At 35.4% G+C, this 21,465-nt stretch overlaps 1 protein-coding gene and 1 gene segment (V, D, J or C); one reads left to right on the top strand and one right to left on the bottom strand.

The window, feature by feature from the left end:
• Positions 1-21,465, top strand: part of LOC306863410 (Ig kappa chain V-III region MOPC 63-like) — a 773,265-nt gene that overhangs the window by 646,678 nt on the left and 105,122 nt on the right.
• LOC306863389 (myosin-binding protein C, fast-type-like) overlaps positions 1-21,465 on the bottom strand; it is a 33,061-nt gene that overhangs the window by 1,102 nt on the left and 10,494 nt on the right. The window contains exons 4-28 of the mRNA XM_079406713.1: positions 20,900-20,959; positions 20,667-20,815; positions 17,266-17,383; positions 17,127-17,175; positions 15,829-15,888; positions 15,578-15,744; positions 15,361-15,493; positions 14,902-15,026; positions 13,543-13,648; positions 12,923-13,092; positions 12,659-12,824; positions 12,468-12,574; positions 12,356-12,385; positions 12,011-12,153; positions 10,504-10,663; positions 10,089-10,193; positions 8,892-9,080; positions 8,682-8,816; positions 7,271-7,438; positions 7,097-7,185; positions 6,828-7,023; positions 5,795-5,934; positions 5,372-5,531; positions 4,255-4,391; positions 3,065-3,251 (exon numbers count right to left, since the gene is read on the bottom strand). Coding sequence (XP_079262839.1) covers positions 3,065-3,251; positions 4,255-4,391; positions 5,372-5,531; positions 5,795-5,934; positions 6,828-7,023; positions 7,097-7,185; positions 7,271-7,438; positions 8,682-8,816; positions 8,892-9,080; positions 10,089-10,193; positions 10,504-10,663; positions 12,011-12,153; positions 12,356-12,385; positions 12,468-12,574; positions 12,659-12,824; positions 12,923-13,092; positions 13,543-13,648; positions 14,902-15,026; positions 15,361-15,493; positions 15,578-15,744; positions 15,829-15,888; positions 17,127-17,175; positions 17,266-17,383; positions 20,667-20,815; positions 20,900-20,959 — 3,249 coding nt within the window. The remainder of the gene's footprint in view (positions 1-3,064; positions 3,252-4,254; positions 4,392-5,371; positions 5,532-5,794; positions 5,935-6,827; positions 7,024-7,096; positions 7,186-7,270; positions 7,439-8,681; positions 8,817-8,891; positions 9,081-10,088; positions 10,194-10,503; positions 10,664-12,010; positions 12,154-12,355; positions 12,386-12,467; positions 12,575-12,658; positions 12,825-12,922; positions 13,093-13,542; positions 13,649-14,901; positions 15,027-15,360; positions 15,494-15,577; positions 15,745-15,828; positions 15,889-17,126; positions 17,176-17,265; positions 17,384-20,666; positions 20,816-20,899; positions 20,960-21,465) is intronic.

The raw sequence follows: 21,465 nt of genomic DNA on the forward strand, positions 1-21,465 counted from the left end.
ATAAGAATGGATTTTTTAGCATTAATGTAATGAGAATTTGGGGGATAAATGTCCAAATGCCATGAAAATAATGTAAATATACCCCAAAATAGGCTAAATATAATACATATTTAAATATTTTTAGGGATAAATGTCCTTAAATATCACGAAAGAACTGTGAAGTGCCCCAAAACAGGCATCTCAAGCAATGCAAGGAGACAAGATTACATTTTAATACATGTTGTCTTGACCATCTAAACAGGTCAATTAAAGGGTTATTTCAACCAAAAACGAGTCAAAAACAGGCATCCTAGATGTATATGACTTTCTTCTTTCTGACAAATCAAATCGGAGGTATATTAAAAATGGTCCTGGGTCTTCCAAGAGTTATCATTGCAGTGGATGGGTGTTTCTGTTCAACAGTCCACAAGACGTCAAATAAAGTGCACGCATCTATAATAAAACATGCCTCACATGAATAAAGGCCTCCTGTAGAGAATCCATGCATTGTGAGAAAAATATCCATATTTCAAACGCAATAAACACTTTTCTTTCACTTCTGGTATCTGTCGTATGTAGATGACGTAGGACGTATGTGTCGCGCGCCTCTGAGATATGCTAGTCTCGCGAGTTTGTTTACAGGAGCAAAGGAATTAAGCAAAGTTTCCTTACTTTAGCAAAGGAAAACCAGTCTCCTCTTGGCTTAAATCGAAGTCCTCCAACATTTTTCTTTACACATCTTCGGTTTGTACTTCTCATTCGTGACCGGCGTTTTGTTTTGTTCCCTCTCTGCGTTCGTCACTAATCCCTAGGGTTGGGAATCGTTTGAATTTGATCGATTCTGGTTCTTTTCGATTCCAATGTGATTATATAATGATATCAAACATTTATCCTGTGTCTCTTTTTTGCAAACTATTTATTGGAGCTGAATACCATGAACAAAAATCAACAGGATACATAAAAACTTGACTCTTTAAGAGCTGTTTGTGTGCAAAATAGAACTGCATGATTCTGGATAAATTGAGTTTTTTTCTCCCCCCCCCCCCCCCCCCCCCCAATGGAAGTTGTGGTTCTCTCATGATTCTGAAGAAATAAATATTAGACAACTTAACAAAATCACATGTAATATATGAATGACTCGCTCAAGATGTACTTGTTTCATTACTGGATGAATCCGCGTCCTTGAACGAATGTATCTCTTATATGTTTCAAAGACAAATACATTTTAACAGACCCTTTTCGCCACCTATGGCGTAACAATGTAATCGATAAATCTTCATTTGAAGTGTCGCTACCGTACATATCAGAGTTTATATCTGAACTATAAACTTCGATAACAGTGCTTCTGTGATTTGAATGTTAGTAACACAGAAATAATGATACCGTGTGGTTGAAAAGACTGTGAAGCTGTTTCATTCATATACATGACAGCTGCTATCTTTAGGTCAATGGCAGATTTAAATGTTCAAATCACACTGACTGGTGTGATCGTATGCTGCACGGATGAACCAAGTGATCACAACATTGAGGAATGAAACAGATGAATTATTGTAATTTAGGAATAGAATCACGTTGGTGTTTGAATCATGTTCGCGATCTTTAACGATCTATTAAATCAATGTCATGTTGGTGGTGACACCTCTCCTGCAACCTGTTTAGCTATCACAGATATTATACTTAGCTTTTTTAGCAAATGCAGTGAAACTTTGGAGCGCTTAGATTAGTGAGCAAGGTCCTGGCAGATCGCTAGGTCACACAGATGAAGAAAAAAAAAAAAAAAAAAGCGCATAGGAATCGATAAGCAGAATCGAAATTTTAATTTGACAACAAGTATCTGATTCCTGACCTTAAGTATCCGATTCTGGAACGATTCACGCAACGCCGACGTCCAACGTCATCCGCTTATGACAGCTTGATGAAGTGTTTATTACATTTGAAATATTTTTCTTACAAAAACACATTGATTCGCTACATGAGGCCTTTATTTCCAATTTTTAAAAGAACTCCGATTTGATTCGTCTGAAAGAAGAAAGTCATATACACCTAGGATACCTCGAGGGTGAGTAAAAAACAGGCTAATTTTCATTTTTGGGTGAACTAACCCTTTAATGTCTTTTATATCATCAAAGCCACTAATGGCCATCAGGGTAAATTGTTATTATAAACAGATTAACGAACCTATGATAGTGAATATGAGTTAACTTAGTGGGCTTTGAATATCTTAACTGTAAATTGTGAAGATTAGTGGATTAAATGAGCAGAAAATGTGCATAATATCTACTTTATGTGTTGTGCGCACAGAATTCAAATGTAGCACTATGATAATGTGCCAGCCAGTGGCATTACTAAAAAGAGAAATGTGAAATGACTTTCCTGCTTTAATTATCTTCCTGTAACATGTTGTGCAGTTGGAAACCCATAAAGCATCTAGTTTCCCTGCATCTGAAGCTTGTGTGCTGTCAGTATGACACATATACATTAAATCACCGTAAATGTATTCATCCTCCTCTGGCAATGATTTGCCTAAGAGACGTTCGGTTGCATAACTTTGTTTGCTCAAATTTTTTGTCTGTGTCAAGTAACTTTCCAGCTGGATGTTGTCTGATGGCATATTCTAATATTATACAGAGATTTTCCTGGTAATGGTGTTTGACTGGTGACACAAGCATGTCAGAACACATGACACAGCAGTTTAATTAAGGAAACACTGAAGGCGCTCCTGTACTACATGCGTCCTCTAGTGAATCACTGAAGTACTGCGTTTAAAACAATGTACTCTTGTTCCCACACAGGACTCTCTGTTGGGTTTTATACTGAGCTAATCATATTTTCTAGCACCTAGCCCTACCCAAATAATCCTTTAGATTTTTATTAAGGAATCATTTAGTGTTGATTAAGCTGTTTTCCTCATAATGTTCCAAATACACTGTAACAAAGATGTTGTAAATAAAGATTGGAGTATGTTTTACGAGAAAATACTATTGAAGTTTTTCTATTTCAAAATTTCACATTTAATTCAATGCATTATTTGTGCAATTTACTAGTAATTTTTCCTAGAAAATTTCTCAGTGTACGTGTAAATTACCTCTGATTTCCAATCTGCACTCCACCTCATCTTCTCCGAGATCATTCACTGCCTTGCAAGAGTACTTGCCGCTGTCGAAGGTGCTGGGTTTGCGGATGTTTAGAGTCAAAACTCCCTGGTTATTCTGCATCAGGAACTTTGGATCGTCACCTATTATCATCTTGTTCTTCATCCAGACGATCTTCGGCTGCACAGAAACACAGAATTGCTTTGCTCAAGTGAAATTTAGTGTTTATTTATTAACTAAGTACATCTCATGACATTATAGCATTAAACTGGATATGACATTGATTTTTCTGCAGTGGACGTGAAGGATGCTGAATAATGGTGGGTATATGTTAAGGCAACACATTACAGGCACAAATATTGTTCAGTCACTTGTCAGTTTTTGGCTATTTGGCTTTTTATAACATGTTGTTTCAGACTACTGAAAGAAAAGATCCAAAATACACTTGTGCTGATAACATTGATCTATTTGGTAATTACTATATACATATTTAAAGCAGATTCTCAAAATATGTTTTTTCCCCACTCCATTTCTCCAGCACTTACATCCATCAAACTTCACCGTTTTATTCTAATCTATATTCTTATGGGGTTTGATCAAATGTATGACTTTATATAACATTTATTCCTAAAAACATGATGTAAGTGTACTGCTCTCTGTCTGTTGACAGTATTTTCTGATAAAAACATATCCAAAACTCATTTGACTCTAATATGTCAGCAAAATGCAACAGGAATTTTGAACCTGGCTTCATCCGGTGTTCAGATTTATGTTGAATTATGTTCAGATTTATCCAGAATTACTGAATATTTAACTAGATAATGCCTCATATCTATACATAATTAAATTGAACATTTCAGAAAACAATTGCCTTAATCTACTGCACTGTAAAAAATCTAAAGTTGAGAAGCAGATTTTTGAGTTTTCTCAACTTTTTTGTCGTATAAACTGAATACAGCTGAGAAAATTAAAAATATGGTTTCCTTAAACGTTTAAGTTCTCAACTTTTGATTTTTTACAGTGTGTGATTAATCATCTGGGGAAATATGGCAACATCTATTAGGTACTTTTTGTTTTTACCCTGTTCACCTGTGGTGTTTTGCCTCAATGTAATAACAGATTAAGACAAAGACTGCCCTCATGTTCAGCAGAGTATGTGGAGATGATGATCATTGTCTCGTACCTTTGGCAAGCCTCTGACTGCGCAGCTGATGGCCGTGCTGTAGCCGATAGTCACAGATCGATCCATGAGGGGTGCGGTGAACTTAGGAGCACATTTCATATCCTGCTCCATGTAGGGAGCTCGTTTATGTTCCAAACCTGGGAGTGTGGCATTGAGAAACTGACATCAAAATCTACAAACGTTTGTTTGCAATTTGTGTGCTAAAACTAAATTTAGCAAGCATGGTCCTGACAATGTAACGTGTGTGTGTGTGTGTGTGTGTGTGTGTGTGTGTGTGTGAATATACTACTGTATTAGTTATAGGGCTGCACAATTAATGAGATATCGAATTAAAGAGACTGGAAAGTAAATATATATGCTGCATGTTCAGCAGTGTTGGAGTTTGGGTTGCTTATATAGTGCATTTGGAAATGCAACATGCATGATTTTAAGGTTTAACATTTGTCAATGAAGATATTAACACATTAGTGATAGATATTTATGAAATTAAATCAGACATATTAGTATTGTAATTTTACAGTTGTAATGTAAATTAAAATTGTTATATATTTTTCTTAAATACTAAATTTTTTATTTTACAGTAAAATATTACAAGTAATATTTCTAATTTTGTTTTTATTTATTAGTTTTATTTAATAATTTATAGTATTATAGTAATTTCTATATAATTTATAGTATTCGTTGTAATTATATTATAGCCGTATTGATATATAAATCACAAAATTGTGAAGCCCTACAAACAACAAGATGGCATTCTTGATTTTTTACTTTTTTGTATTTTACATTGAAATTATTTAGTTTATTTATTAATTTTATATTTTTATTTAGTAATTGAATAATATTTTATTAATAATAAAATAAAAATAATGTGTGTGTGTGTATATACAGTTTATACACATATCCTTTTTACTATGTATTTTAAAAATTGTGTCCAATTTTTATGAGAAAAATCACAATTGGATTTTTCCATTGATTCGTGCAGCTCTAAATAGTTAGCTTGTAAACAACAGTAACCATAGTTTATCTGCTCTTAATTCTTTTTGCAGTGCAGTCGAACAGCTAAGTTTGATTTTTGTCATGGCTTTTTCCCGACATGTAAGCCGCTCAGCACACTGACCGGTCTTGGCAACGATGGCGGTGTTCTTGCTCATGCAGGGATCTTCACTGAGACCGCAGAGGTTCTCGCTGTAGACACGGAACATGTACTCGTTTCCGATGACCAGGTCAGAGACGGTGCAGTTGGGGCGGCGATTGTGCTCATACACCGTAAACCACTCCTACGGGTAAGAGCGTTACATATGAAGAAGTCATTCACCCAAAAATAAAAGTTCTGTCATCATTTATTCACCCTCATGTTGTTCCAAACACCCTACCGTAAATAGATGGATGCTGTTGAGGTCAAAAAAAGATTATAAATCACCAAAACAGTTGGCCATATGATTATATTACTAGTCTGAAGTCACACTGAAGTCAGAGAAAGATTGGAGTGAATGATGACAGACTTATGTTTTGGTGGATAAATGGAGATCGGATCTGTCACCTTGGTTTTCTTGTCTGCTTTCTGGATCGTGTACCCAGTGATCTCACAGTTGCCGTCATCTTTGGGTGGTTTCCACTCCAACGCTGCGTTGAAACCCCAGACATCAGTCACGTGCACTTGAGTCGGAGGGCCAGGTTTATCTGGGAAGAGAGTCGGAGTGTCAGATCAACTTGATGAACGTATCTGGAGTAAATCAGGGGTCAGCATGTGAGTGATAAGACAGGGAGATTTTAGGGCTGTCAATTTAGGTTTCCCAAAACTGGGATTTGTGAGGGAACTGGAGGGGGTTTGGGAATTGATGAAAGCTAATTATTAATCATAAATGATTAAATAAATAATTTTAAGATTTAATAATTACATCTTAAAAATTTAATTATTTATATTCCCACAAATAAATGAATAATAATTCAATTGAATATGTAAAATAATTTTTAAATTATAATTAATAATAATTAAAACAAACATTTTAAATTAAAATAAATCATTTTGAAAATGATTTATGAATTAAATAAACCTAATAAACAATAATAAAATAAATAAAATAATGTAAAATTATTCATTCATTTTAAATAAATATTAAATAAAACATTCAAAATAACAAAAAAATATTAAATATTGTTTAACTGCATGTCACGTGATCATATTCTGACATCACACAACCATAAACTATAAACCATAAAGTGTTATTTAATTATTGAAATGTTATCCTAAAACTTTCGGGAGTAATTAAATATTTTATGTCAAAGGGTTCAAATGATAATAAAGTTTGGGAACTTCTAATTTAGTATATTAATTATGTACTTATTAAAAAATGAGCTTTGTAAAACAACTTGAAATATTTTGCAAGTATTTTAATTATTATTAGTTATTAGTAAATTGCATTTCATATCACTATGCTTTCTACATACCAAAACCAGCATCGGTCAATGAAAATCCTTATTGGTGGACCTCTAATTTTAATGATATTCATAAATAAAAAATGCAAGATGAGTCAAACAGTTTCTAGACATCTTTAAAATCTGTTTTGTCTTACCTACAACTCGGATTTCTATGGTGGCTGAGTCTTCCATGCTTTCAATTTGCAAGCTAAGTGTGTATTTTCCAGAGTGCTCTCTCTCAGCGGAACGAATGAAAAGAATGGAGTCGACGTTTGAGTTCCTGATACCCACTTTCTTTTCATCCACCGGCTGGCCGTCCTTCAGCCACGTGGCAACAGGACGAGGCTTGCCCTGAAAAAACACATGCACTTGTTCATTTGTGAAGTGATCATAGATGTGGCTCGTATGCATTTAACATACACACCTGGAAGGGGATGACAAGGTTGATTTTCTCTCCGACTCTCTTGATGTACTTGGTTCTGAGATCACGAGGCAGACGGATCTTAGGATGCTCTGAAACGAGAGGAGAACATCACTGTGAAGGAACAGGTTTGCTAGAGACCAACCTTATTTTTCATCAGTCTTGTTTTCTCCTCACCCATAATCTCTCTGACAGTGACGGGTTGCCCAAGTAGTGCAGGAGGGCTGCGGCCTGCTATATTCACCGCGACCACTCGGAAATTCATCTTCTCACCAGTGGGAAGGTTCCTCACTGTGTAACTCTGGCGCTCAACCAGATCCGTGTTAGCAGGATGCCACTCCGTTTCTGACACGCAGAGACAGAGAAAGAAATATAAAAATTATCATTAATAATAATTAAAACCAAAATGTAAAAAAAAAAAATATATATATATATATATAAATATATATATATGTATATATATATATATATATATATATATATATATATATATATATTTATATATATATATATTTATAATAATTAAATACAATAATAGTAATTAAAATATTCAATTAAAAACAACATATTAAAATAAATAATTTTAAAACAAAAACATTTACGAAATAAGATTACATATTTAATTATTTCAAATAAATTAATAATTGTATTATTGAGCTGGATGATATATTGAATAGTCACCATATATTTGCAAAGATTTCGCTTGCGATTGTTATGAGATTAATGCGAGTGTTAAAGACTCCCATTTGAAATTCAGTAGGAAAAGTGGGGTACGGTAAGTTATATATTTTTTATTTATTTAAATGAGCTGATTCAAAAATCTGATTCAATAATTCGTTCACATTATGACTCAAAAATGTACACAGAAGTACTTATGTGGCATTTTAGTGTTTTAGTTGAGCGTGTGTTTATATATATGTATATACGGTACACACACATACATAATTTTTGCTATTTAAAACTAGATATTGTTGCATATAATTAAAAATGGACATTTATTGCTAAATTAAGTGTTCATTTAAATAAAACATTGACTCGATTTTTATTATTTTACTTATTTTACTGCTAGCAAATTCAAATAATGGCTCCAGATTTCAATTTAAATCATATTTAAATTTAAAATTTAAATAACCTTTTAAACCAATTTGGAGCAAAAACATAAATATCAATACACGTGTGATGTATAATCAAAACCTTGTCATTCTAGTATTTTTATTTTAATTCTCAGATAAAGTTTTAGTAATTTTCTTGTTTTTGTCATTTTTATTATTATTATTATTATTTATATATATAATTTTTTTATGTCTGCGTAGTTTTTATTAATTTTTGTTTTAGTTTAAATTATTTTAGTACTTTAAATTAAAAGTGGCAAATGTTGCCTTGGACACAGAATAAAACAAAATAAGTTATTTTTCATAAGCTATATGACCCCTTTTATTTATCTTGCATTATTTATCCACATATAGCCTGACAGAACTCTTGGAGGAAGTTTGCCCAAGTGCACGATGGTAAAGTAGGTTTGCATCCGCTATGCTTTCACTATGTAGCGTTCGGTTTAGGCCCAGAATGATTCCAGCAGATGACTTACCTCCTTCCTTGCAGAATTCAATGATGTATCCATCCAGGCCTCCAGCTCCGACCCTCTCAGGAGCCAACCACTTGAGTGAGCATGTAGTGTCCGTTACATCATCAACAGTCAGCTTTGTGGGCTCGCTGGTGGGGGCTGAGAGAGAGAAATCAAGAGTTAAATCAAGAGACATCAAAAATTCGTAACAACGCAATCGCACAACATTCTCACCGATTGGCATGAATGGTTTAGAGTTGAGGCTGGGAGCCGAGACTCCGATTCCATTGACTGCGAAAACTCTTATCTCATACAGAATGCCTTCAATCATGCGCTTAGCCTCGTATGTTGTGTTCTCAAAGACATCAAAGTTAAGTTTCGTCCATCTTGATGATCCTTTCTTCTTCCTCTCCATCAGATAGCCTAATAAACAGAGGCAAAACAGATTCCTGTTATGATGATGTGTTGACTTCTAATTGTGTCAAATACTGTGCTTGCATTTATCCTTATTCAAATAAGTGGACATATCTGAGTTACCTGTAACAGGTATTTACTAGAGATGCACAAATATGAAATTTTTTTGCCAATACGATTATTCAGAATGATATCTGCCGATAGTGTGGTTTTCTTAAGAAAGAAAAAAATGTCTCCCAACTAATGCTGCAAACTATTCGGTCATTTGCTACATTAGAGGTTAAAATGAACAACAACATTATTATATTCAATGCTATTTATTATAGATATAATAATCACACTTAAAAATGTTTACATGCAACTCAAATAAGCTCCCTCTAGTGTTTTCATTGAGTGATTATATGAGACATTTTGGTAAGTTGTACTGTATCTTTCAACATACCTTCTGATGTTCATTCATGTTTATTTTGTGCTATAACTTGTATTAAAGTGGAAGAGACTTGCAGTCCGCACTCTGGCTTGAACTGATGCGCTATAGCCATCTGTCACGCCACATTTAAGAGCGTCAAAATGGCATTTATTGTTTGAATTTTGTGATAAGATACACAAGATTTGAAAGCTGAAACTTTGTTTCTTATCAGGAGTAACAAAACACAACACTCTTTGTTATTATTGGATTGGAGGCGCATTACAGATAATGTTTTATGACGGGAAAACCATGGACCTGGCAAACTTGGCTTGAACTAAGGGGTGATTTATAGGGTCAAATAGAAGCTGTGTTAATGGCACTGCGTTACTGTGCTATTGTGCTTTTAACTTGTACAGCCCTAAATTCAACACAAGAAGACCTTTCTGCCACTGTTTGAATGAGAGGAAATAATTGGCCCTGATCATCGGCTGTTTTTAAATATCTGCCGATAATGCAGATAATAGCTTTTATCAGCCGATACCAATTATTGGCAGATACATCGGTGCATCCCAAGTAGTGTTATGTTACCTCTAACAAGTGTGTGTTACCTTTTAAAGGTGCTCCTCCATCAAATTTGGGAGGCTCCCAGATAATAGTGGCACAGTCTTCTCCTACTCCGGTACACTTCACGCTCTCGGGAGGATCAGGAACATCTGCAACACAGCAGGGACTTCAGACTGCATGGGTTCGATTCCCAAGGATTGCATGAGCTGATAATTATGTTTGCCTTGAATGCAATGTAAGTCACTTTGGATAAAAGCATTTGGCCAATGCATAAATGTAAATCTAAATGTGCATTTAGACCCTATAGTGTGTTCACACCAACAGTAATTCAGTTATTAGGGGTTGCTGTCGGGTTTGTAGCCAGCAGAACTACTTTTGTTGACGTTATTTTGGAAACTGAAATTTGGTTTCGTTTCTGGTCAGAATCACAGGAAGAAAGAGGCAGTGCTGGAAACGCACCTACGATTTTGATGAATAGGTTGGCTTTGTCCTCTCCCGCAGGGTTGGTAACAGTGATGGTGTAGTTGCCCTCATCTTCTCGCTCTGCTCCTTCAATGACGAAACAGCTGAGGTCTTTCCTGTTTTCCACACGCACACGTCCCTCTGCATCTGTCAGTTGCTGTGACACACAGGGACACCTGTTTTATTTATTTATTTAGCAAACACTATTAAATAGATTTTAGTTTTTTAATACATTACAAACTGAATATATACAACAGATACTGCAATTTTAGTTATATGGTCAGCCAATAAATATCAGACAAAGTGAAAGTGAAGTGACATGTGGCCAAGTGTGGTCACCCATACTTGGAATTTGTGCTCTGCATTTAACCCATCCAAGTGCACACACACAGTAGTGACCACCCACACACACACACCGTGAACACACACCCAGAGCAGTATTGCTGTGGCGCCCGGGGAGCAGTTGGGGGTTCGGTGCCTTGCTCAAGGGTCTCTTATCAGTCGTGGTATTGAAGGTGGACGAGAGCGCTGGTTATTCACTCCCCCACCAACAATTCTCAAACCCGCAACCTTTGGGTTACAAGTCCGACTCTCTAACCATTAGGCCACGACTGCCCTCAATACCAGTAACATTAAAAAAAGTCAAAGAAAGATTTATTCATTTCACATAAATACACTAGCATTCAAAAGCTTAGGGTTTTAGATGTTTTTGAAGTCTCTTCTGCTCACTAAAGATCAAAAATACACAAAACATTGTTTAACACAAATAAAATAAAATGTTCAGTCAGTTCTTTATCCATGGCATGCACACATTGTTTTCTTTATTTTATATTTGTGTTTGTTATATTTTAAATTTAATCCTGGCTATAAGCGTGTATAATTGATTTATTCCAATAGTTCACGCAAGCCCTACATTTGATTTTAACTGCAATCGTAAAATAAATAAATAAATTCAATTAAAAGCAGTTTTCCACTCTAAATTAAATTAAGTAATTTGAAGCATGTAGAGATGAGTGTTATTTTAGCATTAATTATATACTATTACAGTTTTAATAACATTTTGAATGATTATTTTTATATAATTTTTTGTTATTATTTGTTTATTCTATATTCAGTACTTTATAAGTATTGTTCTTTTTAAATATTAATATTTAATTTGTTTTTATTTCAGTGTCAGTCTTAGTTTAGTTCAGTTTTAGTTTTTATTTATGTCCAGTTAATAATTTTAGTGCTTAAATGTACACTTCAGTTAGTTGCCAAAGCAACATTTACAATTTTATTTTATTTTGGGTTTTTCATTTAATTTCAATCTTAATTTTAATAAACAAAAATGTTTTAATAGTTTTAGTTTTAGTAAACGATAATAATCCTGGTAGAGATAACAGTGCATTCTTATTTGGGGAGCGTGTGTATTACCCACCAGGCCACTTCAAAGATTTAAAATAAAATTATTAATTATTTCAATGATCACTCTTGATTAATTGTCGTCATTTTGTATGTAAACCTTGTCTCCCTTCATCCAGCAGACGGTGGGAGCGGGATCTCCTGTGATCTCCACATCCAGACGCAGCTTGTTCCCAGCAACAACAATGATGGTGTTCTGAGAAACCATGCTACCGGTCACATCCAAATGGATCTTAGGAGGATCTTGAAAAAGTAAGTGCATACAATCATGTGTGGTTAGGGATTCAGAGAGCAACCTGGGACCGTTTTCATAAACTTAGCTTCTGTGTTAATACTAGTCTGGCCAGTTAGAAGTTAACCAAAGGTCATTCATTCCTATTTTCAAACTAGTTATGTCGGAATAAGAAATGAAGAGGTCTGGCTTAGGGATTGATATTTGTCCTACCTTGTCTGGGAACGTAGTCGATCTTGATTTCTGGAAGAAAAAGAATGATCTGATTATGTGCGGTCATAACAAATCTGAGATAGTTTTGTTCACTAAAGAGTTTCCTTCTCACCCAGGAAGTTGAGTTTAGCGGACAGTGAGAGCGCATAACCCTCGGGGACAAACGTGTAATCTCCAGCATCCTGGGGCTTGACGTCATTGATGGTTAAACGATGAACCCTGGAGTCACATACGCACATATTTCAAACCTGTGCAATTACATCTGAGCCAAGTGAACATGTGCACACGTGTCTGAATGCTGACCTGCCGATGTGGGAAATCTTGATCCGATCACTGGCCTGAACTTCCACGCCATCCTTAAACCATTTCCCTGTGACTTTCTCATCAGACACCTCACACTTGAACATGGCCTGCTCTGCCGATTTGACCGTAAGATCTGCGATACTTTGCAGCACCTGCAGTTCCTTCTCTGGGGTTGAGTTTGACAAAGAAGATTTTCAACTTTAGTCTGCAAAACCTCTAGTTACACAACTGGTGAGGGTGCTGTAAGTAGAGATCAGATTTTACCTTCAACGATGAGCTCTCCCTTCGAATGGCCTCCGTTGGTGTAAACAAAGTACATCCCACTGTCCTCTAAGGTCGCCTCTTGAATAATAAGACAGTGGCGTTTCCCATCCTTTTTAAAACGATACTTGGAATTTTTGTCATCTCGTGACAACTCCTGATCCTCAAACATCCTACAATTACACATACATTCATGGCAATAGATATACAACCGGTCAAAATTTTGGGATGTCAAAATGTCTCAAAAGTCTCTTATGTTCTCAAGGCTGCATTTATTTAATCAAAATAAATACAGCAATATTGTTAAAATAGTATTACAATGTAGAATACTTGGATATAATATAAAATTTAAGTTTTTCATGTGATCACAGCCGAATTTTCAGCATCATTACTGCAGTCAGTGTCACATGATCTTCAGAAATCATTCTGATTTGAAAGTTATTTGTATATCGTTGTTCTAATTAAGCATCTAATCAGCATATAATTTCTAAAGGATCATGTGACACTGAAGACAAGTAGTGAGGCGTGTATCTGTAAGCATTGTTTTTAAGTATTCTGTGTTGGGCATAAGCAGTATTGCTATCTTGATTATGTAAACTATTGCCTGTTTGTAGTTTGTTTACCAAATGACGTGTGCTCCCTCCTCAGACACTTCAATCTCAAACTCCACTCTTTCTCCAACCACGACCTGGTAATCATCCAGTAGTTTAGTGATGGTGACCGGTGGCTCTGCAATACAATTTAAGAAGGTGATTTTAAACATTGTACTAGATGAAGAAAGTGTTTATAAACTACAAAAGTTTTTGAACAGCAAGTTTTTTAATGAATTCTCTTCTGCTCACCAAGCCTGCATTCCTTTGAGCCAAAGCACTTTCTATTTGAATATATTTTAAAATGTACAGTCTTTGTGCAGTCAATGTGCAGTCTTTAAAGAAGGTCCTGAAGAAGGCTGTTTTTGCCGAAACGCGTACATCTACTTTTAACCATTTTGTAATGATTTCAGCCCAGTACATTAAAGGCTTTTTATCTTACCCCATGAGTGCCTTGGAAGTATTTCATCTATATATTTTAAAATGTAATTTATTCCTGTGATCAAAGACCCCAGTCTTCAGTGTCACAGGATCCTTCAGAAATCATTCTAATATGCTGATTTGCTGTTCAAAACACATTTTTATTATTATTAATATTATTATTATCAATATTTAAAACAGTCAAGTAATTTGTTTCAGGATTCTTTGATGAATAGAAATATCCAAATATCAGCATTTATCTGAAATAAAAAGCTTTTGTAACATTATACACTATACCATTCAAAAGCTTGGAGTTTTATTTGGGGAAAGAAATTATACAAATTAATACTTTTATTTAGCAATGATTTTATTTAAATTGGCCAAAAGTAATTTATAATGCTACAAAAGATTGCTATTTCAGATAAATGCTGTTCTTCTGAACTTTCTAGTCATCAAAGAAACCTGAAAACATTCTACTCAGCTGTTTTCAACATAATAATGATAAATATTTATTGAGCAGCATATTAGAATGTTTTCTGAAGATCATGTGACACTGAAGACTGGAGTAATGATGCTAAAAACTCAGCTTTGATCACAGAAATAAATTACATGTTAAAATATATTACAATAGAAAACAGTTATTTTAAATTGTAAAAATATTTCACAATAATACCGTTTTTGCTGTACTTTAGATCAAATAAATACAGGCTTGGTGAGCAGAAGAGACTTTTTAAAAAACCATTAAAAATCTAACTGTTCAAAAACTCTTGGCTGGTAGTGTATTGTAAATTGTATATGTTGGACTATAATAGTGTCTCCAGAATGCTAGAAGAGCTCATAGTTTGTTTCAACATTAGTTTGTAGAGCTGCAAACTGCTTCTTATGCATCGGCAAAGTCATTTTTCACATTTTTCAAAAGCACTGCCACTCTCCAGGTCAGATTAATTTAATGACAAAAAATGGTCCACACACCTTTAACAAATACTTCTGTGAAGCATTTATCAGTCCCGATTACACATTCATACGCCGCATCATCTGCCAGACTGCATTTGTTAATGGTGAGGGTTCGAATGTTTCCAATGGCCTCCATGATGTATCTGCCACACAAAGACACGGTTAAATCACGGGAACATGCGATGCTTCCTTACGGAATGTAAGGAATTACATGCTTCCTTAAGCATGACAGAAAGCGACAGAGGCCATAAAATAAGTTTGGGTCTCCACGCTTCTCATTGCCTTTGTGGGGTTTTGTGTAGTTGGAAAATATTGTTACTTTTGCCATTTTGTTTGGTGCATGACATACTTTTAACACATTTAAAGTTCAAAATATGAAAAATATGGATCATCCTAATCTTAGTAACGTTTTCTCCAAATAAGCAAGTTAAAGTTTTTGAAACTCAATGCATTGGTGTGTATTTTCTGGATTCTCACTTGGCAGAGGTTTTGATCTCTTGGCCGTTCTTGAGCCATTTGACCTCAACATTAGGGTCGGCCACCTCCACAGACAGGACGATCTTCTTTCCCTTGTGAACGGAGTACGCCGACTCCAGTCGTCTCAGGAACGCTGCAGAAACATCGCACACACAAACACACAGTCACAAACAGAAGATCAGAGACTTGAGTTTTGACTAATCTCTCTTTCTCGTACCCTCGCTGGCTTTGGGCTCCACAACTTTCATCTTCTTGAGTCGTTTCAACATGCCACGCAGGTCAGTGATGCCGTACTGAAACGCGATCTTCTCGTACTCGCTGGGATGAGCGCTCTTCAGAAGCTCCCAAACGTCGATCTCCAGCTCAGGCTCCGGCTTCTTTTTCCTGTGAAAGTGAGTGATGTGATAAATAAGAGCAAGCGGCTAGAGGAGATGGAGTGTGGTTTTAATGGACAGAGCAAACACTTACTTTTTAGCTGCTTTGAGAAGAGCACTAAAGTCCAGCTCACCCTCGTCCTCCCCAGCATCTCTGTACAAGAGCACATGTTGAATTCACAAAACACAATGTGTGTGTGTGTGTGTATTCACGTAAGTCAAAAATAAATTCAGTTAGCCCAGAATATTCTTTTTTTTTTCCCCACTTAATTTAGGTGCACAAATGAACACGTCATAAGACATGTAAAATACATATGTAATACATGTGTGTGCATACGTGTATTGTGTGAAATGTTTTGTAAATTAAGTTAAAATAATGAAATAAAATAAAATAAAATAAAAACCCTGGAAATAGCATTAGTATTGATATCCTTTTCTGCGACACTTGAAAGGAAAAAATACCAAGTGGCCTTTTTCGGCAGAGAAATCTGAGGAGCAGATGGTGCGTTCGCCAGTATAAGGATGGCAACGTAAGAACATCGAGGACGGCATCTGCGCCATCAGCCAATGAATTCTATAAGGGCTTCAGACAATCAGCACACAGAGAGGGCGTTCCCAATGCGTCATAGTTACACAGCGTCTCGTTCCCTTCTCAGAGAACATGGGTTACGCAAGTAACCTGAGATGTTTTCTTAAATTGCAGTGCATTGAGCTCTCCTGGCCACCATAATAAAAGGTCCAACAGCTGAAAATACACATCAAAGCAAAAAACAAGCCATGAGGTCAAAGGAATGGCCTGCAGAGCTGAGAGACAGCACTGTGTTGAGACAAATGTTTTGCTGCCCTGAAGGTTCACAGAAGCATGTGGCCTCCATAATCCTTAATGGAAGAAGTTTGGAACAACCAGGACTCCTGCTGGCCTCCTGGCCAAACTGAGCAATCGCTGGAGAAGGGCTTTGGTTAGACTGGTGACCAAGAACCCAATGGTCACTCTAGCTGAGCTCCATGATCAAATGTGGGGGAACTTACATCACTACAACAGATCTGGGCTTTATGGCAGCTTGGGCAGGCTCAAGTCTCTTCTCAGTGAAGATACCAATACCCACACAGACGAATCGAGAATGTACTGTATATTGTGTGAAATTTTTGTTTTGTGAATCATTTCTAAATCACAATTGTACAGCCAATTTTCATAAATCACCACGACTCAAATTTTTATATTTTTACTCAATTCCGGAACGCAAATGAACACCCCAATATTTAGATTAACAGATAATGATTGGTTCAGTTGCTCAATTATTGCATTTAGTCCTGTTTAATCCTAAATATGTGGCTGCATACTTGTGAGAAATATATTCGCTCATGTCTGTCTGTCTGTCTTCTCAAACTCACGATCTTTTGAAGGCAGACAAAATATCTGCTGGCTCCTCTTGTTCAGCAGCTACAGAAAATAAATAAAAATAAAACATAGAACAGTCATTAACAGATTTCTACTAAGAAGGTGTGTTTTTGTTGTAAAAGACACACTAACCCTCCACAGTGACCTCAAAGGTGCAGCTGTCACATTTGTCTTTAGCAGACACTTCACACCTGTATCCACCTGCGTCTCCTGGGACCACCTTGACGATCTTCATCTCGTATGTGTAGATCTGAGTGAAAGAGGGAAAGAAATGCGCCACACACAAGGATGATGTGTAATAAAATACATTATCACAAATGTATTTAATTTGATCAACTCAGTGTAAAGAGAATCTATATTCCATTTTGTAGAAAAAAGGCCATTCGATATAGTATTATAATTATTTTAAGAATTTAGAAGATTTCTGATGATAAAATTAATACCTTTAACATTACAGTTTTGACTTACACAAATGCTCTACTAAAACTGAAGACCCATATGACGGAAGCCCGTTTCCACCACGGGATACAAAAAAAAAGGTAATTGCAACTTTTTTCCTCACAATCCTGATTTTTACTCTCATAATTCTGAGTTTAAATATCACAATTCTATTTTCTCCAAATTCTGCAGCAGTGCAGGATGTAAACTTACAATTAGGAGAAAAAAAAGTCAGAATGTAAATATGTAAACAGAATTGCAAGAAGTAAACTCAGAATCCTGACTTTTTCCCTCAAAGTTTACATATCGCAATTCTGACTTTTTTCTCTTAATTCTGTTTACATCCTTCAATTCTGCATTTTCCTTTCATCCACAGAATAAAAAAAGGTATTTATAATTCAGATTTAGTTTTTGCAATTGTAAGTTTATATCTCACAATTTTGACTTCTTAGAATTATGTTAATATCTTGCAATTATGTCTCACTTAAAATCTTGCAATTCTGAGTAAAAAGTCTTAATTGTGAAATAAAAATTCAATTACATGTTTTTTTCATCCCATTTAATGCACCATACATTCATCAAACCTGGATATAAGTTTAGAAATCCGGTTATGATAAAAAGTCTTTGCATTATATGGAGTATCAATATTATATGTGACAACAAGCTTCCCTCTAACCTTGGTGTATATGTCCTAAATAGTATTCGAAAATAGAATTAGTATGTCCCAAATCATATAAAAAAGTATGCCAAAGATTCCCGATGGTCTACTTCCAATGCACACTCTCAGTGCGTTCCAAACGGGATATATCGCCCTCCGAAGGGCACTTAGGAGTGAAAACAATCATGGCCGCCTTATTGAAGTGTTGTTCCAAACCGAAGTGCTCAAAATTAGCCACTTCAAAGGGCCCTTCGGAATGAAGGATTTTGAAGGGTACAACTGATGGACACTTCGGACCCCCATGATCCTTAGCGCTGATTCTTTGCATGATGACGCCGCCTCCGTATAATGACGCAGAAGGGCACTTCAAGAAACATTTGTTTGGTCCCCTACACCCTTCAACCCTTCGAAGCTCTCACTCCGGAGGGTAAACACTTTGAAGGGATTAGGGCATAGGGAGCTCTTCCAAATGGAACGCAGGGTCTAACGCTAATATTGCCCACAACACATTGCGCTGTGAAGGAGGATTCAATTAGAGCTACAAACACGCATAAAAAGTGTTTAAAAATGACAAGTATGGCGAATATGCGCGACCGACGGACAGGTAGAGAAATAATAAATAATCAATGTCTAATCTGATGAAAAAGATATTTAATGCTATCCACGGTATATATCATCTGCAGCAACACTGTGAACTTTTATAATGATGTAATGAATCATTATGCAAACACATGAGCAGAGTTCTCGGCATGAAAGATCCGCGATGTGCTTCTTTATTTCTCTCCAATACGGTAGGAAATCAAATTAAATGAAATGTGGATGATGTCAACTGTGACAAGATGATTGACAGGGCATTGATGATTGACGTAACTAAGCAACAGATGCAGCTATGGCGAAGTATTCTAAGTATACTATTCTGCTACATACTCAAAAGTATGTACTTTTTCTTCACAAAAAGGGCCTAAGCGAATTGGGATGCAGCACTCGACTTAATTTTGCTCTTGTCGACTAACTGGCAAAAGAGGCGCATTTCATGGACTAGAATACATAAAACACATTATTAGACTGTTTATTAAATAACTATATGCGATGAAGTTCTAATATTGTAAAGGCTCTTTAATTATTTCCATGCGTGTAGGTTAAGTTTGTGCGTCTCACAGCGGCTCCGTTCACAGTAGCTCCACAGAAACTCTTCTCTTTTTAATGTGGAGCATCTCAAACTCCATCTCTGCATGTTGTTGTGAGTTTGGGTTTATTATAACGTTCATCTGGGAACGCAACGTACGACATTTAATCAGATTTGTAAGGTAAATCATTTCATAAATCGTAAATTTACTCAAACACAAGAGAATACATCGCGGTTTCAAAATAAGCTCAAACGCTCACTCTGAGTTACACGTTTTGATGTCCACATATTCATTTAATTACAGCGGCTGTAGCATTTCTGTCCTAAAGAACTGGCCAAATATTAAAAATGAAGAGGACATTTGAATTAAATGGTGCTTGGTCAATATTAAACAAGGATTAGATCGCACAGTAATGTGTAAAAACAATCGCCAGGCCATTGGCACCCCCTGCAGGCCTTCGTTGTTATGCGTAATCCACATTAGCTCTATTGTTTATAATACATTATGTATTTTAACAGTTTTGTTCAATAAAACCTTATGATTTCTTGCTTTTAATTGAACTAATTATTATTGCTTCATTGCTATTATATATGTATTTTAAGAAATTTTAAAGACTATTGTTCACTTAAGTTACATCTATTTTTATTACCACAAATATAGGGCCCTATGAAATCCGTTTTATTTCCAAATTCAGTTTTTATCCATTTTCATTTTTCTATACTCTGTTTTAATGGTTAAATTAAATTTTATTCATCAAAAAGTCTGTCTAATTAATTGAGTTTTACAGTTGTATCTGTACCAAATTCTGTTTTCCATTTCTTTCTGGATTCCATTTTAATGGTTCCATTAAATTTTAATAATCAAAAGCATCTCCAATTAATAGATTTTTTTTTTTTTAAACATTTTTTTTTTCAGAAATACAGCACATTTACATTTTTTCTCCTAAATAAATTCTTGTAAATAATATTTCTGTTAAATACTCCTTTAAAAAGTGTTTTTTGATTATATTTTTTATTATTAGTAGACTAGAACATGTTGTCATTCTTACACTATAATACTGAACTTTGGTTTCGGCTATGAGATGGACACTTGCTTCTTCCACTCTATGTTGCACTTAAAAAAGGATTGCATAGAAATTTGGATTTCATTTGGTTGAATAAAATATAGTTGAATAAAATATTCTTAAGTAAAATACTGTTTATATAAGTAGATTTTTTTGGTGGGAAATTAATCCTTTAGATTAATCGATTAATCAATACATTAGTCGGTAGATTAATCAAAATAAAAATAGTCGTTAGTGGCAGCCCTACCTTAGTGTTTCTGTCATAGGACTCTTTTAACTGGATGTGCTTTCCCGCTTTGCTGCCGAGGTCCATCCACTTCCCCTTCAACCACTTCATGGTGGGTTTACGTGTGAGGTTGGTGGAGTCCACCTTAACCACAAATATTACATCTTTACCTGTGTAAAAAAAACATCTGTCTTAATGCAACATTCATCCTGTAATGATATTTGAGCTTTAATAATATGTCTGTGTTTTTATACCTGTGATGGCTACCACACTTTCTGGCTTCTCCACAAAGAGTCCTGTCAGCTCGGTTCGTTCTGCAAGCATGGAACAGGTGTGTTATATAAATACAAAATACGCACACACATGCAGACAGGCACGGATGTTCACAGATAGGGATCCTGTAAATAACAACTCATGGTGTCATCGAGAAGCACACCCTGTTTCCATTTTAAATATGCCTTGCAAATATTTAAAACATATATTAATTCAAGCATAAAACAATAATACATTGGGATGTTTTCTTAAACAATGAAGGACATTCTGGGTGAGCTTCATGCACAAGGAAGGAGACAACAATTCTTTCCTCTTCTCACCTTTGTGCAGTCATTCATTTTAATATTACATTCATTTTCATAATAGGGCAGGCCAATTATATTTACATACACCTCAATGTAAATATAATAGGAATAAATATTATTGCACATTACATCATCATAGAGTCCTTTCATGCACACCAACTTAGAACTCTTGAAGAAATTCTAAGTGACTTATTTATTTAGTTAGTATATGGTTTAAATAACGCAAGGAAGTTGCTAAATGA

The sequence above is a fragment of the Barbus barbus genome, assembly GCF_936440315.1.
Source record: "Barbus barbus genome assembly, chromosome: 44".
NCBI classification, from domain to species: domain Eukaryota; kingdom Metazoa; phylum Chordata; class Actinopteri; order Cypriniformes; family Cyprinidae; genus Barbus; species Barbus barbus.